This window comes from Salminus brasiliensis, chromosome 4, assembly GCF_030463535.1.
Source record: "Salminus brasiliensis chromosome 4, fSalBra1.hap2, whole genome shotgun sequence".
Taxonomy (NCBI): Eukaryota; Metazoa; Chordata; class Actinopteri; order Characiformes; family Bryconidae; genus Salminus; species Salminus brasiliensis.
Window position 1 is genome coordinate 28589903 of NC_132881.1, and position 17112 is coordinate 28607014.

Below are 17112 nucleotides of genomic sequence, written 5' to 3' on the forward strand. Positions count from 1 at the left end.
AGCAGCCAGCACACCACCTGGCACATTTTGGGGCAACCAGCACACCACCTGGCACATTTTAGGGCAGCCGGCACACCACCTGATACATTTTAGAGCAGCCGGTACACCACCTGGCACATTTTAGAGCAGCCGGCACACCACCAGGCACATTTTAGGGCAACCGGCACACCACCTGATACATTTTAAGGCAGCCAGCACACCACCTGGCACATTTTATGGCAACCGGCACACCACCTGGCACATTTTAGAGCAGCCGGCACACCACCTGGCACAGTTTAGAGCAGCCAGCACACCACCTGATACATTTTAGAGCAGCCGGCACACCACCTGGCACATTTTAGAGCAGCCGGCACACCACCTGGCACATTTTAGGGCAACCGGCACACCACCTGGCACAGTTTAGAGCAGCCAGCACACCACCTGATACATTTTAGAGCAGCCGGCACACCACCTGGCACATTTTAGAGCAGCAGGCACACCACCTGGCACATTTTAGGGCAACCGGCACACCACCTGGCACATTTTAGAGCAGCCGGCACACCACCTGGCACATTTTATGGTAACCGGCACACCACCTGGCACATTTTAGAGCAGCCGGCACACCACCTGGCACATTTTAAGGCAGCCAGCACACCACCTGGCACATTTTAAAGCAGCCGGCACACCACCTGGCACATTTTAAGGCAGCCGGCACACCACCTGGCACATTTTAAGGCAGCCAGCACACCACCTGGCACAGTTTAGAGCAGCCAGCACACCACCTGATACATTTTAGAGCAGCCGGCACACCACCTGGCACAAGATTCTGATAACTTTTAAAAGTGTTAAATGATTTACATCTCTAGAAAGTGAGTATTTTGAAAAGGAATCAATTTATGGGTCGATTCAGTCCTTTCTAAAAAGTCTTCCTGCCTGAATCCTGGGAGGTTAGCCCACTAATTTCATGCAGTGATCTTTGTAGGCCTTCCAGAAGACCCAATGACAAATTAATCTGGTCCCTCCCACTACAAATCAGAACTCTGAATGTACAAACAATCCTGATTTTGAACAGTGATTGAATCTTTAAAAAGTGAGTTGAAACTTTTGAACAATGATCCAAATGTGTGATATGGACAAAAGTATTGGGACACCTGCTCATTTATAGTTTAATTCAAAATAAAGGGTATATAAAATGATCTTGCTTTTTATCTTGAAGTTACTGTCTCTACTGTCCAGGGAAGGATTTCTCATAGATTTTGGAGCATTGCTGTGAGGATTTGATTGCATTTAGCGACAGAAGCATTAGTGAGGTCAGGATGTTGGAAGATCTCCACCCCATCTCATTCCCAACTCATCCCAAAAACATTGGATGGAGTACAATCATTCTAAAGAACACAGTTCCCCTGCTTCACAGCTCAGTGCTGGGGCTTTATACCCCTCTAGCCCACGCCATAGGAACAGGGCTAAGGGGTTATGGGTATGTTTATCTGCTCCAGAGAGACCTATTCTGTTCTTCTACTTCTATATAGTGACTAGTGTCCACAAACACTTATAGTGTATAACGTATACATATAGTGTAATTTAAAACAGGAACAGATCTCCGAGGTACTGGCAGACATTTTCAATGTCTCCCTCACCCAGGCAGCTGTTCCCACCTGCCTGAAGACCGCCACCATCATCCCGGTCCCCAAGAGCTCCACAGTGACAGGTCTGAATGACTACCGGCCGATAGCTCTCACGCCGATAGTCACTAAATGCTTTGAAAGACTGGTTATGACCCACATCAAAGCCACCATCGACGTCACTGTGGACCCACACCAGTATGCCTACAGGAGGAACCGATCCACAGATGATGCCATCTCCTCTGTGGTCCACACTGCCCTCACCCACCTGGAGCAGAAGGACTCTTATGTCCGTATGCTCTTTGTGGACTTCACTTCCGCCTTCAATACCATGATACCCCAGACCCTGACAGATAAGCTCTCCTCACTTGGTCTGCGCTCTTCTCTCTGCAACTGGGTCCTGGACTTCCTGACCAACAGGCCGCAGTCTGTGAGGATCCACAACCTCTCCTCCTTCACCACAATCCTCAGCACTGGCTCCCCTCAGGGCTGTGTGTTGAGCCCCCTCTTGTTCACGCTGCTCACATATGACTGCTCACCCATCCACCCAGGCTGTCATATTGTGAAGTTTGCAGACGACACGGCAGTGGTCGGATGCATCACAAACAGTGATGAGTCTGGCTACAGGCAGGAGGTAGAACACCTGGAGGGTTGGTGCAGAAAGAACAACCTCTGCATCAACATAAAGAAGACGAAGGAGATGATTGTGGACTTCAGAAGAGGCAGACATGCCCACCTCCCCCTGCATGTCGGAGGGTCTGCGGTGGAAGTGGTCTCCAGCTACAGGTACTTGGGTGTTCACCTGAGCAACAACCTCACCTGGAGCAACAACACTTCCAGCCTGGTCAGGAAGGCACATCAGCGGCTCTACTTCCTCAGGCGGTTGAGGCGAGCTGGGCTCGGGAGCTCGGTCCTCACCTCCTTCTACAGATGTGTGGTGGAGAGCGTCCTATGCTCCAGCATCAACGTGTGGCACGGAAGCTGCTCTGCTGCAGACAGGAAAGCTCTGCAGAGGGTGGTGAAGGCTGCACAGAGGTCTGTCGGAGTCAGCCTCCCCACCACCACGGACATATACACCTCCAGATGCAGGAAGAGGGCTACCTGCATCATGAAGGACCCCACTCACCCAGTACACTCACTGTTTGTCCCGCTCCCCTCAGGCAGGAGGCTGCGGAGCATTAAGTGTAGAACGAACAGACTGAGGAACAGCTTCATTCCGGAAGCTGTAAGACTTTTAAACGCCACTTAGTGGAACCACTGCAACGACACTTTGACGACACTAGTCACTTTAAATACACTCTGCTGCTACCTTCTCCATTTACTGATGCTCTTCTCTCTGTATTTTATTTTCATTTTTACATATATTTTTATATATTTATGTATATTTTATTTATTTAAGTACTGCTGTCTGGGTAAAACTGGGTCCTTGGGTACCACAATTTCGTTCCACCCCATGTACCACATGTGATGCGAATGACAATAAAGTCTCCTTGAATCCTTGAATCCTTGAAACTAAAACAGTTTTAAATCCTTTAAACAGAGATATGAAAGTGTGTTAAGTGTTGCTGCACATCAGATTCTCAGCTCTAATATCCTGAACACATGATAAACATGTCTGTCTTATCATGCAAGCTTGTTTAAACAAATGAACTCATTTGTAGTTTTCTTTGTTTTTTACATCACAAGTTCAGTGTAGTTTAAAGTAGCCAATTTAATGAATTAAAATGTTCTGTTTACACTCACTCGTGAAAGCCATGACAGTATTGGGATTTTACTCATTACTTTAACCTGTTCCAGAGTTGTTTTGCCTTGGTATTAATGTGATATTTGGGACCCATTTAAACAATACAGTGATGAATTTTCCCTTAATGATGCTGGGTTTGTGCTCTGTCTAGTATTTAATATTTTTGCAATCATCTAATCAGCCAATTGAGTTGCAGCACCACAATAAATCCTGAAAATCATGCAGCTTCAGGTCATCTACACTGTAAAATAAATCTGTAAAGTGTACAGCAACTGCTGGCAGCCATTTGCAAGTAAGATGCTGTAGTAAATTTTACAGCATGTATATTGTACATTTATTCACAGTACCTATAAAATACTGTCATTTTTGTTACAGCAAAAATCACAGCACTGTAATTACTCACAGCAAACAGACTACTCTATTCATTTTTACACTGTAAATTAAGAAAGGTAAAATAATTATATACAGTAAAAGACTGTTATAAATAAAATAAAATAAAAATTTATTTAATACATCAGTTCTAATAAACCTTTGTTATAGCTAGAGAAAAATGAGCTTTAATAACTGTAAAGTAATTTACAGGATAAATACGCTTACTGTAGACCATGATGCTTACAGATCGACAGTAACACTGTGAAAACTACAGCAATGTGTTACAGAACTTAGTTTGATTAGTTTATATCTTGATGTCCTTATTGTGGAAATAAAGATGCGTCTGAATTATTGGACTGAATCAGACTGAAGTCTTTTCTTCTCTTTAGTAACATAAAGAAATTAAGCACACAAAAAGGTTTAGTGACGACGTGAATGACTTCATTAGCAACACTGTGCGAATACTGGACATCTCCCAGTATTACGAATCTCCCATTGCATGAATAAGCAGTATAGGTGCTGTGTACATTTGAAGAAACATCCAACTCCAGTGTAATTCTTAGCTTCCATTTTATTTCATTTACAGATTTGAAGTACACACTGCAAGTCAATCACAGCACTGAATATTGTCTAACCGTTTGTTTTTCACCATGTTTGTAAATATTCCTTTCATTAAGTCTAACAAAACCATGAAGAAATGTACATGGAGAAATTAAACTTGCATATACAGACAGATAAAGCAGCAAGAGATTCAAACACAGTCCCTCGGATTGGTGCAATTCTTGCTATTTTGGACATCATGTGTCTCATTTGTGGTCTCGATTTCACACTTAAAAATGTGCATCAGCATGCCGTGTGCAATGCAAACGAATTTCCAAACTGTAGCAAGCAACGCTATATATATATATAGATAGATAGATATATATAATGTTTTTCATTTGTGCCACAATAAATATTGGGTTCCTGGAAAAGCTTCATTTTTCAACATTGCTGCTAGAGAGCAGAAGCAATATACACATCAATTATAAATACTGTGCAACCAACTTTAAGCTACATCTAAAATATCTATATCTTGTGATATTGAAATATAGCAATGCTGCTAATTGAAAAGATGGCATTAGGTTCATGACATAGCCAGTGGCAAAGGTATTCATACTTGCTGTATAACGACGCTTACTGTTAAATACTGTTAATTCAACATGTACGTAAAATGTAAGGACAGATGTCATAAACTAATGTTATGGTAAATTAACACATGTTTAGATGTGACCAAGCAGAACAATGGAATGCTGGGCTAGAATACACTCAATGAATGCATCAAGAAAAATCGCCATCAACGCGACTCGTATGTGCACAGAGTTTACACTAAGAACATCTGTAGAAGCCCATTTATCTGTAGAAGCCCATTTGAAGGTTATTCATCTGTTTACTGACAGGTAGACTACTGTGCATTACTCTGAAATAGGCTTCAGGGATCTACGAATACAGGCTAACGCAAACACAAACAACTAAGCTGTGTTTTGCTTTACAGCACAATGCTGCATACGTGTCTTATTCAGAGTTAGCTGAAATAAGTCTTTCATGAAAAGTGGTAAAGACATAACGTGAATGGTCAGAAAGTCATTTGTCATTCACTTTCCATTCCTTACAGTCTGGCCTGTTTAGCCCTGAAAATGGTGTACTGGGTAAAGGATGGAAAAAGCAATATTGTAAAACAAGTGTTAAACATTTCTTAAGGCTTGAATATTTTTGCCACTGGCTAAAATCATGTCATTATTTTGCTCTCTATGTCGGCTTATATAATTTGCACAAAAAATAACCGATGTACGTTTTACTCTATTGTTGTTCAATGGAGGTGTGGAAACAGTAAAGTGTGTAAAGTGAAGTGCCATGCTAGGAGTCTTTTAATTTCTGCTCCAGTTCTGAAAATGCTTTTAGGTTGACTTCATCCACTTCATCTTCCACCTGGAGAAACACATGAACAGGTGTAAGCAATTTGTGAAATCATTTGTAAAGTCAATCATTAAAATTTCATTCCATCTCATTGTACCTGGTGTATAAAATCAAGCCCCCAGCCATGCTGTCAAACATTCATACAAACATTTGTAAAAGAATGGGTTGTTACTTAATGCCAGCGTGGCACTATGATAGGATGCCACAGCTGCAATCACACTGCAAATTCAAGTCTCTTACCTGTTCCACATCGTCCACCTCTGGTATGTAGAACTGCAGCATGTTCTGAATACCGTTTCTCAGCGTAACTGTAGAACTGGGGCATCCCGTGCAGGAGCCGACCAGCTTCAGCTTCACTGTACCATCTGCAAAGCCCTTAAAGATAACATCACCTCCATCCTCCTGTACAGTGGGCCTAAAAGGCAAAGAACATGCTTTTCCTAAAATGAACATTTTGTGGAAATTAGCCATGGTATTACTGTCTCAACTAATCTCAAAACAACAAATTATGTAATGTACCACCAGAAACAAAGTGCTCCAACGTGAATCATGCATTCTTCTACAGCATGAGTGAGTCATTTAAACAAGATATTGCGTATACGTAAAAATAATCTGTCACAATACTGACCTTCACAATGCTATGATAACACACAGGACGATGTCAAGACATTAAAAAAAAAAATAAATCACAGAAATTTCTGTATTGTACAATGAGATTAGGCAGTGTGCTCTCCTTCCTGGTGAGGGAGATAATAAATTGCTGATGTAATGTTAACTCTTGTCATGAACAGTAAATGTTGCATTACTTACAGTACGTCTCATGTAATCACATCTCTTTTTGCACTCGTCTTATGCCTTGGTGTGATAGACTGGGCTACCATGAGTCATTTATTTGCTTCTGTGTCAATGCTAGATGCTGTTTATTCACTGCAATAAAAACTCTCCCTACAACTGAATGCTTTATGTCTGGGTTATAATACCTTTCCATTAACAGTAATAAACAGGAGACTCCCAAGAGCCCTTATAGAAACACTATGTTAACATGAACAAGAATACCTGATTCGAGTGTCTAACAGCTCTTTAATCATGGAGACGATATCATCATCCTCTTCGGAGACACCTACAAAAATAAATAAATAAATAAATAAAAATCACACCACACTAAAACGTCACCGAATTACATTACGACGCCAAACATAGAGCCATTGTCTTACTTACTGTTCTCAGGATGTGTTGCTCCTGTTGTGACAGGTTCTCCGCTCTCAAAAAACGTACTGATGATCTCAACTGCATTGCGTTTAATGTCTGCCCATTCCACATCATCATCTGTCTATGATCACAAACAGTAAATGTATAAAATTATGCTTGACTGTCTGTTGTTTTTACACAGTTTACACCACAAGCATATTAGCATGTAACATCTGTGGTTGATGTACCTTAGTCAAAGTGATGAAATCTGGACCAAAAAACACACTTTTTACCCCTTCAACTTGAAAAAGATTCCTACAGAAAGGTAAAGAAAAAAACTATTATGATCTGTACCTCATATCTTGCACACCAGCAGTTTATGTCCTTAAAGAGGACAGGGAAAACTCAAATCAGGTGCTCATGAAATTCCACAAACCCACATTATGAAAGAACTGGGTCTCTTTGCACCATAGTGGAATCAAAAGAACAAGGACAAATTGACTGAGCACAACTGTAAAAACACAGATAAGCTGTCCTGATCTCCTGCTGACTGCGGCAGGTTATCTGTTGAGCATTAAAATCCTAACTCAAATCATCAAAATAGCAGTTTGCCAATATTTAGTTTGTCTTTTAGATCTGGAACTAAAACAACAGGTAATATTTAAAATAAAATATTAATAAAATATAAAACATAAAATATTTTATGGCAGCATATGGAAACATTTCAAATAGAAAGAGGAGATGTACAAATTAACTTGTAAAAGTGCCTACTTTGCTAAAGAAGAACAGTCTGCAGTATTTGAAGTTGGGAAATCTAGAGTCCCCGTCCCCAGCACAGGTTTCCCAGGAAGAAACTTTAAGCTCCTGGGGTTTGGTGTATCTTGTGTCAGAATTGACAGACATCGCACTGCCAAGCAAAACAAATGTTGTCTTTACAGAGAGCTGAAGATATATTGACAACAAAAGTGATGTGAACTTATAAAATGAAAATATAGCTTAGTAAACAATCTAGGAAATTTCATCTAATTGAAGGAGCATAGACTATCAACAGGGCAAACAATTAGTACAAGTGAAATATTACACATCTAATGAGAAACTGTAAGAAAGTGAATTAAGTGTCTCACTTAGAACTGGTTTGTTCTCAGACTGCTGCAGTTGTATTCTGTGCTTTTGGGCTAACCACAAGGAGTAGCACTGATATCTGTCCTTCGATGAAGACCTACAGAGAAAGAGCTCATATTATTGACTTATCCACATAGTTCACAAAACATTTTATACATTGCCAGAGATCAACAATGTTGAAGCCCTGATGAACACTTTTAAACATTAATGGAAGCGTTCAGGGCATGTGGCCCTCCTTAAATTCACAGTCACTGCTCTCAAGTTTGACCTACTATGCCTTTCAGATGTGCAGTCATGTTGTTGTTACTAACAAATCTGTGCTTTTGCCATTATGTACACAAAGCTAGAGAGTCCATTGCAGCAGGTCATCACAATAATAATAGAGCGATAATAATTAAGGCTTTAATCGAAACTTGGCATACAGACATGCATGTTTTGTGCAGTCAAAATAAAACAAAATCACCAGGCCTTGGTGGCTAATTTGCCATTACCTGCTCATGCATTTTTATTGTAACAAAACAGCCTAACTGAAGACGTTCAAGAAAGAACAACCTGGTCTCCCTTAAAGGTGCCCCTATTGAGGATCCTCATGAAGATCTGGACCTTTTGTATATAAATTATCTGTATATAAAAAATAATTCTAAAAATCTGTGTGGACATGCTTTATCCTCTGTTTTCTGGGTGAGTAAATAACCCCTGACTGTCTACCCACGAGATATAAAAGGTAAATCAGCTATAATCATCTCACCCATGACTGTAATTGTAAAACTCATGTCCCAAAAGACATAGCAGTAATGTTAATTAACATCCTAATCAGGCTAATTCGTTTCACCGCCCTCCTCCAAAGTAGATCTCAGGGTCAGCAAGGTCAACTTTGACAGGAGCAGATATTTTACCATATGGCACAGCTAGCCCTCCATCTCAAACCTTTGGTTCAACAGTCCTACTGCTTCTAACAAAAAGGCATAAAATTAAAATACGTTCCCATGTTTGGGAACAGCCATTCACACGCTACTTGACAGACATCTTCTTTACCCAACCACAGTCCAACACCTTTTCTATCTCCTCAACTGCCACTGACCGAATGTGGTTGAGATAACATGAACAATGAATTAGTATGGCGGTACGGCAGAGGCTGGGCATCTGCCGGCTGACTCTAGGAACAAAAGGATTTTAGGACACCTGGGTGGGACAAGATGCAGGTGATGGTCTTCTAAACATTTAACCACAGTCTGGAGAGCTTCCTGCACAAAAGACACCTACTAAACCTGGTCAGGTGTGTTTGAGCAGGTAAATCACCATACTGTGCTAGATAGACACTGTCCATCCAGGACTGGAATTAGTAGCACTAAGAAATAGATTAATAAAGGGAATAAATTAATAATAACTAGAATCTATATTACAATTGATGTTAAATGAAGACATTTAATGTGCACTTTGTTCAATCGTATGGTGAGTACTGCTTTCTGGCAGAGGAGTGCTCAGCTGAGATGAGATGATCTCCCACTAAAGCACACACTGACCTGCAGCTGTGTGTTTCACCTAGACGCAGGCTGAAGCCATCATCTCATCTGAACAATTAGTATATGCCACCGATTTCACTGAGCTACAGTTCAGAACTCACTTTACAAGCATTGACTGCTGACCGGCTGCTTTTATAATCAGTAAGCACCAAAACCAGCAGTATAACAGGCTTTTTAATATCATATTGCGGAGAACATGCACTCTCTCGTGTAGCTAAAAGACCTCACAGCCCATCGAGCAGAGCGATCACCTGTAGACGCGCTTCAGTGATAGAGAGCTAGGCTAGGTAAGGTTAGCTAGCACCAGCTAACACTGCCATCAACATTCAGGTCTTCACTAATAACATGTTCAACCAACATAATCAGGTCAGGCAATTTGGTTATAAAACCTGCGCCCCCCCTGTGTGTGTGTGTGTGTGTGACCGTGAGGGGGATGAAAAGGGCTCCAGGTTAGCTATAGGTCCCTAGCTAAAGTTATCCGCGTTAGCTAACGCTAGCCGGCTAGGCTAGGTCATACAGTCAGCGCTGCCTGTCCAAAGCCCCAGTACTTTAACACCCTCTCCTAACACCATAGCTAGCCTCTGATGGACCACCGTGTTTTTGAGAAAATGCCGAATGCTTGCGTACAAACCTAATGGGAGGCAAAACCGACCGTGAGCGTAAAAGCTGCAGCAGAGTCCATCTCACACAGGCCGCCATTTCGCTTGTTTTGAAATGTAGGACCCAAAGACAGGTAACCACTCTTCTCCTGCCAGAGTGTGTGATTACTCTGCTAACTACTGAAACTACGAGAATCAGATCTCCTAATGTGCCAAAGTAAAAGAGAATTTTTGGGGCATAAATCGTTTCCTCGGTTTAATAAATTGTCTCGGTTTAACAAATTGTCTCGGTTTAATAAATTGTCTCGGTTTAATAAATTGTCTCGGTTTAACAAATTGTCTCGGTTTAATAAATTGTCTCGGTTTAATAAATCGTTTCCTCGGTTTAATAAATCGTTTCCTCTGTGTAGCTTCAGTTGAGGGAATGATTTATTAAATTGAGGAAAGACATTGCTAAATTGAAGGGACTATTATTAAATTGAGGGAATGATTTATTAAATTGAGGAAAGACATTGCTAAATTGAAGGGACTATTATTAAATTGAGGGAATGATTTATTAAATTGAGGAAACGATTTATTAAATTAAGTGGGGGGGGGGGCAATTATTAAATTAAAGAAATGTTTTTTTTTTCAACTGAGGAAACGATTTATGAAATGGAGAGAACAACTTGTTAAACATGTTGGAACTATTGAGGAAATTATTTATGATATTGAGAGGGGGTTATTAAATTTAGGGAACTATTTATTAAATTGAGGGAATGATTTAATAAAGGAAGAGAAGGGATTATGTCCCTAAATATATATATATATATATATATATATATATATATATATATATATATATATATATATATATTTACCCCTCTTACCCCTCTTACCAGACGTCACAAGTTCTTTTTTATTTAGCTACATGACATCTAATTAGTGAACCTCTCCAGAAGTCACCAGTAATAATGGAAACCAACTTTTAACTAAGATTTAACATTATTAAACAGTTTTCTCTGTTAAATTGATGTTAAATTGTTTTAGAAGGTTATTGTTTGTTAAATTACAGATTTGCATTATTTTATTTCTAATGCTGGGAATAAGTTTATTTTATTGTTACAACTTGTGTGTGAAAAATAAATGCAAAAGGAAATGAAAAGTGCTCATGAAGTGCTCATTCCTCTTGACCCTTAACGTCATTGACCGATGGCTGAACGTGAAAAGGCAGTAGGCTTAAGCAAACAGTGAGATAAGGCCAGTGTTAGACCCAGCCCAAATTTCCTCAAGGCTGTTTTGTGACAGGACAAGCTAATGCAAGGAGTGGTTAGAAGAAGGCAGTCAGCCTTAAGCTGTCTTCACACTCAATAAAAAGAATGCAGTCTGGGTGGTGGAAGGCATGGCAAACTGGTAAAGTCTTCTCTTCTTCAGTGAAGTTTCCATATGCTTATTTAGGTGCTGAGGAGAAGAAGGACACTATGAAGTTTACCCAAGAACTGGCTGGTTAACATCAGAAGAGAACTTTAGAGGAACGTAGCAGCATCTCCCCTGACTTTCTTCAAGTACCTCTGCCTAAGAGACATGGGAATCTGGATAGTTTTGCCCATTGCACTCTGTGCCGTCTCCTTCATCGGGTGTTGGGTGGTGTAAGTTGAACTCTTTCATTTTCCTATCTTAGCAGTTAAATATTTTATGGTTCTGGCCAAATTTGTATATAAATGATCTGTCAGTGTAACTCGACACGTAGTGGGGTGTTGTTGGTAAGAGCTTCCCATGTGTCAGACCATAGGTACAAAACTTCTTCTGTCTGAAACGGAAAAGGTCCAGCTTCCTTTAGCAGTAATGAGTTGTGAGGGTGGGAGCAAATCCAAAAATAGAATGCTTTTTGTGAAAACCAGTAACATACGATCAATAAAGATTTACACCAGAAAAACAGTTGTCTAGAAGTTCTACATGAATGAAATGTCAGAACACAGTTACAGTGTGAGTTTGCTGAATTTGCGTTGATGTAGTGTATTTCACTTGTGTCAAACTGATGTACACATTCAGATAAAGCTTTTTTTTAAGGAGTGACCATAAAATGCATATTTCGTTTTGTACAGTATGCTATTTAGAATATTGTATGATTGTCAGTGCTTATGTGCAAAAAATGTGGTATAACCAGCCTGACAAGGAGAAAACATAGGCAAGTAATTTGGGTGTTGATGTCAGAAGCTGACGTATGGCATGCCTTGCTGTGTGCTAAATCAAATACATTTTATTATTTGGGTCTTGGTTTAATTTCTTGCCCAATTTGGTGAATGCTTACCAACTCAGACTTCTGTACAGTGGTGGTGATGGAGAGCAGGGGCCACCATGTCTACATAAATATATAACATTGTATTACTCTTTAAACCACCAGTGATTCTCTGTGTGCCATCTAGGTTATATGTGTAATGTTGGTAATGGTTAGAGTGTCAATTTTAAAAGAAACTAAAACATACTTTGCATACTAAAACTAATATGTTAAGGCCAGAATCTCCTTAAAACATTGTCTCTGGCATTAGGCAGGGTATTTTCATTAATACTTTGTGTTAAAACTTTCAGAGAGGGAGCTTTTAGGGGCATTAAACTCTTCAGAGGTTTCATTCCATTCACCACTACTACTACTACTACTAAAAAATCTGACTCTATACTTTTCTCTAAAACAGAACATTTCACATCCAACCACTGTGAATTTGTTTATGCAGAATTTTTTTAAAAATAAGTTGAAGTGTCATGTTCTGTTCTGTTTTATGATAGATAGATAGATGGATAGATAGATGGATAGATAGATGGATAGATAGATGGATGGATAGATATATATATAGATAGATCCTTTATTGATCTTGAAGGAAATTTAGCAGTTACACAACACAGCACAGTAATACAATACAACAATAAGGGTGGTACAGTATGAAAAAGAAGTTGTCCAGGCACAGCAAAAAATATTATTTAGAGATGATACAGACACATATATCTCCTTTATTACACTGAGGCTTGAATCAGCTATGAATGATAAGTTATGAAATATTCACTATATGATTTGTTAACGAAAAACGTTACTTGAAGGACCTGATTTGTCCAGCTGTCTACTTTAGTGAATTGGCTAACGTAGTGGGAATCTTCTAATGTCATGGCAATATCACCCTTTGATGATGTTTAGTAAGGCTGATTGACTAGAGTAACGCTGTATGTCTGACTCAGTCACTATCAGCGAGTTCCGGGTTATACATTAAACCACTCACTGCACTACAGATGCTGGTGAGCCCGTAACTTACTGTAAGTACTGTGCCAAAAACATAGGCAGTTATTGAAATGGTTTAAAAGAGTTTATTACATCCTTAAGTGTGCTTGCTGTAAGACACTGTATAGTATTAGAGTAAATTAGCAACATGCCTGAATTTCTTTACCAAAGGATTGAGCAGATAAACTAGATATTTGACAGTAACAGTAAATACTGGGTGGGGTTGAGAAACGGCTATACTAAGACACACGTAAAATCACAATGCATTGTTTGTGCATATTCCACAAATAGCTTTACTGAGGTTTTTCTCAGTGCTGTATATGCTGCCCAAGGTCGAACAATATTAGTAAAAATGGTTTAATAAATGTTTCCCTTTCTTATACACACATATGACTTCTGTCCTGCAGGTATGGCCTTGCAGTCAGCTTCAACCATGTCTGCCCACTCAGTAACTGGTATGTTAACTATAAAGTCTCTTGTTTTACTACCCCAGGAACGGTAAATGTGGATTTTGAGTTGATTCTTGCTCTGAATTTTTATGATAACACTGCTAATGAGAGGGAAAGCCCAGTAGCTCTGGATTACTCCTTTCGCAATTCTAAACCAGCCGGAAACATTACTGTCCCATGCAGAATTGTCTGCGCTGGAGAAATATGATGAAATATGGTATTGTTGGTTAATAGTATGTTACACTGCCCACTGGTGTATGGTGGCGTAACTAAACATCAGAAGATGTTGTAGAGGCAGACAAAAGTAATTTTGGCCTTCAATGACTACAGGACAACCATATATATATAATGTGTGTGTGTGTGTGTGTGTGTATATGTATATGTATGTATATATTTATTTAAATTCAGTTTAATGTTAGAATACATTCGTGCTGCATTTATTTTTTTTATCTCTTGTTTTTTCCCCCCAGGGAATACACAAACTCATGCCTGACAAATGAGACCTGTTGCACAGACAATAATGTACCCACCATAAGGTTAGCCAGATGTTTCTCCTCCATAATTTACTTGAGTTTCCCCCTATAATTATTCTATTATGGCAGTTACATCATTTGTTTTTTGTTTTTTATTACAGCACAAGTGGAACCAATTTTCCTGAAAATTCACTATTTAGTGCTACAATTAATGCAGGTTCATTTTTATGTGAGTAGATTTGTCATTTTTTCTTAATCAGTCCCTATTTAATTAAACTTATTTATTTATCTATTTTTTAATTTGTCTAAACCTTTTAGCGTGTCTAAATGCTAACTTGATTCATTAACTTTTGACTGATAGATGTATGATTCGTCCAGGCCAGAATAGAGAATAAGCCCAGTGTGGAAAAACCTCTGTTTGACTGTGTATTCTCTCTTTCTGTAGTCCTGGTTTTCTGTATTTTTCATCATGCCCATATTGTGGACAGGAGCATTGCCAACTCCCTCCTCAGTAAATTTGCAATGGTTTTCGGTTGTGTCGCAGCCATCGGTGCTTTTGTGGCTGGGAACTGCAATGTAAGTACACACAGTTTACAAAAACAATCACTTTCACATATTGTAATGTAAACTGAAAACCATGTCCATGAGAACAGACCTGACTACAGAGATTACATCGCCATATACTTCCATTTATCAAACATTCACCTCCATCATGAGTGTTTACAGAAATCTAAAATACTGTTGATAGGTTTTTATATGGGATTTTTTATATCTACAAATAACAAGCCTCTGGGGCAGACTTATTAGGAGTGCTCATTTTATACAGTACAGAAGGATGCTGGATGGCTTATTATGGATTGTGAGTAATTCATTGCCTAATCAGTGATTAGGTAAGCAGTGCACCACCCTGTTGCAGCATATTCTGGCCTATTCTAAAGCCTACCTTAAAGTAATTCCTAATCCAGCAAATCAAAGCATTCAGGAAAATCAGGTGAATTAAAGCCACACCTGCTGTAATTAAACTACCACGATATTCATCCTATGGGCCGGCATAGGGGTAGGGTCTTATTTTTCTCACCCTTTTTTCACATCAGCTCAATATGAAATCATATACAAAGGTGTGACTACAAATGAAATCTCCCTAAACAGGTTCGGTAAGCCACTGACTGTGTCAACACGATTGGTTGTGTGTCTGTGTGTGAGTGGATTGCAATGTTTGCAGGGAAATAAGTGAACGTGTCTGATTTGTGTTCAGTTACACTGTCAACATCATCAGCAATGTTGTATTAAATTGATATAAATCACATGATCAAATCTCTGGTCTAAGCCTGCGATGACTTTTCTTGCACTCTTCCCGTAGCCAGCGGAGTTGGTGTTGCTGCATTACCTCGGGGCAGCTCTGAGCTTTGTCTGTGTCTGCTTCTACACCATCCTGCTGACCTCTTTGACCAGCAGGTGTGGCCTCACTGGACTGGAGTGCTTCCTCTACCCAGTACGCATCGTCTCCACCTGCATCCAGGTCATAGTGACCATACTTTGTATCCTTTCAGCACCATCATGCTAGACTGGCACAACACCTTTATGTCGAGCAGTAGATATGAAGTGAAAGTTCATTGCTTGTAAATTCTTTTGACAGGCCAGAATGTGAGAGCTGCAAGAACTCTGTGTACTTCCTTATAGCGTATTCCTTAACCACTGCCTGTATCAGACTGCATCTTCTTCGTCCAGAACTCTTACTACTTCAAGCACCTCTCTGCCATCTTCGAGTGGACGCTCAGCGTGAATCTGGAGCTCTTTGAACTCAGCTACGCTGTGGAGTTTTATTTTTTCTCCTCGGCGATGCTCTCGGTGCTTCTAGCAAGGAGAGACGAAGAAAAGCCTCTGATATTGTCCTGAGGACTGGTGCTGTGTCTACTCAAGATTATTTATTTTCTTCTTTTCCATGATGGACTTCTGCAGTGTCATAATTTATCTTCATAGACGTGGGCATTTTACTGTCTCCTTAGGTTGTGGGAAAGACAAGCCGTTACTGAAATGATCGGTCACATTTTTTAAAAACTGGAAATACTAGAGACAACTAGAGAAGGCTGCCAGTTAACCGGCCAGAGACACAAGCATGCAGGCATGTTTTCTGTAATGATCTAGATTTCACAAATGCCATATTTGACCTCATTTCTGCAAATGTCAGTGCTGGTTATTTGTTCCACAGAATTGCTGGATACTTTTTTACTAAATATATCATTTAATCTAATCACAAAATACCTCAAATACTGGGAAATCAGATGGTACTACGGTTACTGTAGGGTGGCAATGCATGTGGATTGTATATATGGTCAGGAAGACAAAGAGAAGAATGTACTACGAATTCTTCACCTTGTATGAAGTGATTCTGTGTAATGGAAATCTTTGGCATATCGGTTACAGTTCCATGGCGTAACACCCATTCAGATCTTCGCTAGTGTAAATATGTTCTGTTGGCTTCATGCTTTAGTATGCTTCAGGTTTCCGTATAAGTGATAATTGTTTCCCAATTCTTCCAGCAGAGAACAAACCAAACCCACTCTTGCAAAAAGCCTTGAGAACAAATCACTGCATAACTGCTGCAGTTCCTGAGCAAATCGAAGAAGTTCTTTTAAGTTCTTTGTGCAACATTTTGCAAGTAACATCTTTTTATTGCATTTAAGTTGTTTATGGTTGTTAAAAAGATCATTTTAATATATGGTATGCACTCCAAGACCACCACTCTGTTTACTTCTTTAGGTCTTTTGAGGATTAGTTAAGGTCTGGTTCTTGCAGGGCCAATGCAAGTCAAACCCATCTGTTTACGTAAAAAAAATAAAG

At 39.7% G+C, this 17112-nt stretch overlaps 2 protein-coding genes across 2 annotated transcripts; one reads left to right on the forward strand and one right to left on the reverse strand.

Annotated features, from left to right (window-relative positions):
• Positions 1–4270: 4270 nt before the first annotated feature.
• Positions 4271–10261, reverse strand: LOC140554655 (NFU1 iron-sulfur cluster scaffold homolog, mitochondrial). The gene is made up of 8 exons (XM_072677869.1): positions 10135–10261; positions 7983–8077; positions 7630–7765; positions 7107–7173; positions 6889–7000; positions 6727–6790; positions 5911–6085; positions 4271–5682 (listed from the first exon to the last, which is right to left on the reverse strand). The coding sequence occupies exons 1-8, from the start codon at positions 10200–10202 to the stop codon at positions 5611–5613; spliced, it is 789 nt and encodes a 262-aa protein (XP_072533970.1). The 5' UTR covers positions 10203–10261; the 3' UTR covers positions 4271–5610.
• Positions 10262–11437: 1176 nt separating this feature from the next.
• LOC140554656 (transmembrane protein 150A) lies at positions 11438–17112 on the forward strand. Its single transcript, XM_072677870.1, has 7 exons — positions 11438–11730; positions 13757–13804; positions 14269–14334; positions 14433–14500; positions 14717–14847; positions 15632–15809; positions 15980–17112. The coding sequence occupies exons 1-7, from the start codon at positions 11666–11668 to the stop codon at positions 16165–16167; spliced, it is 744 nt and encodes a 247-aa protein (XP_072533971.1). The 5' UTR covers positions 11438–11665; the 3' UTR covers positions 16168–17112.

Coding starts and splice junctions, on each gene's coding strand:
- LOC140554655 (XM_072677869.1), bottom strand. CDS start 10,202: ATGGCGGCCTGTGTGAGATGGACTCTGCTGCAGCTTTTACGCTCACGG. Junction 8,078..10,134: donor TCGGTTTTGCCTCCCATTAG/GTTTGTACGCAA, acceptor CTTTCTCTGTAG/GTCTTCATCGAAGGACAGAT. Junction 6,791..6,888: donor AGCAACACATCCTGAGAACA/GTAAGTAAGACA, acceptor TTATTTTTGTAG/GTGTCTCCGAAGAGGATGAT.
- LOC140554656 (XM_072677870.1), top strand. CDS start 11,666: ATGGGAATCTGGATAGTTTTGCCCATTGCACTCTGTGCCGTCTCCTTC. Junction 11,731..13,756: donor TTCATCGGGTGTTGGGTGGT/GTAAGTTGAACT, acceptor TCTGTCCTGCAG/GTATGGCCTTGCAGTCAGCT. Junction 15,810..15,979: donor GGTCATAGTGACCATACTTT/GTATCCTTTCAG, acceptor TGCCTGTATCAG/ACTGCATCTTCTTCGTCCAG.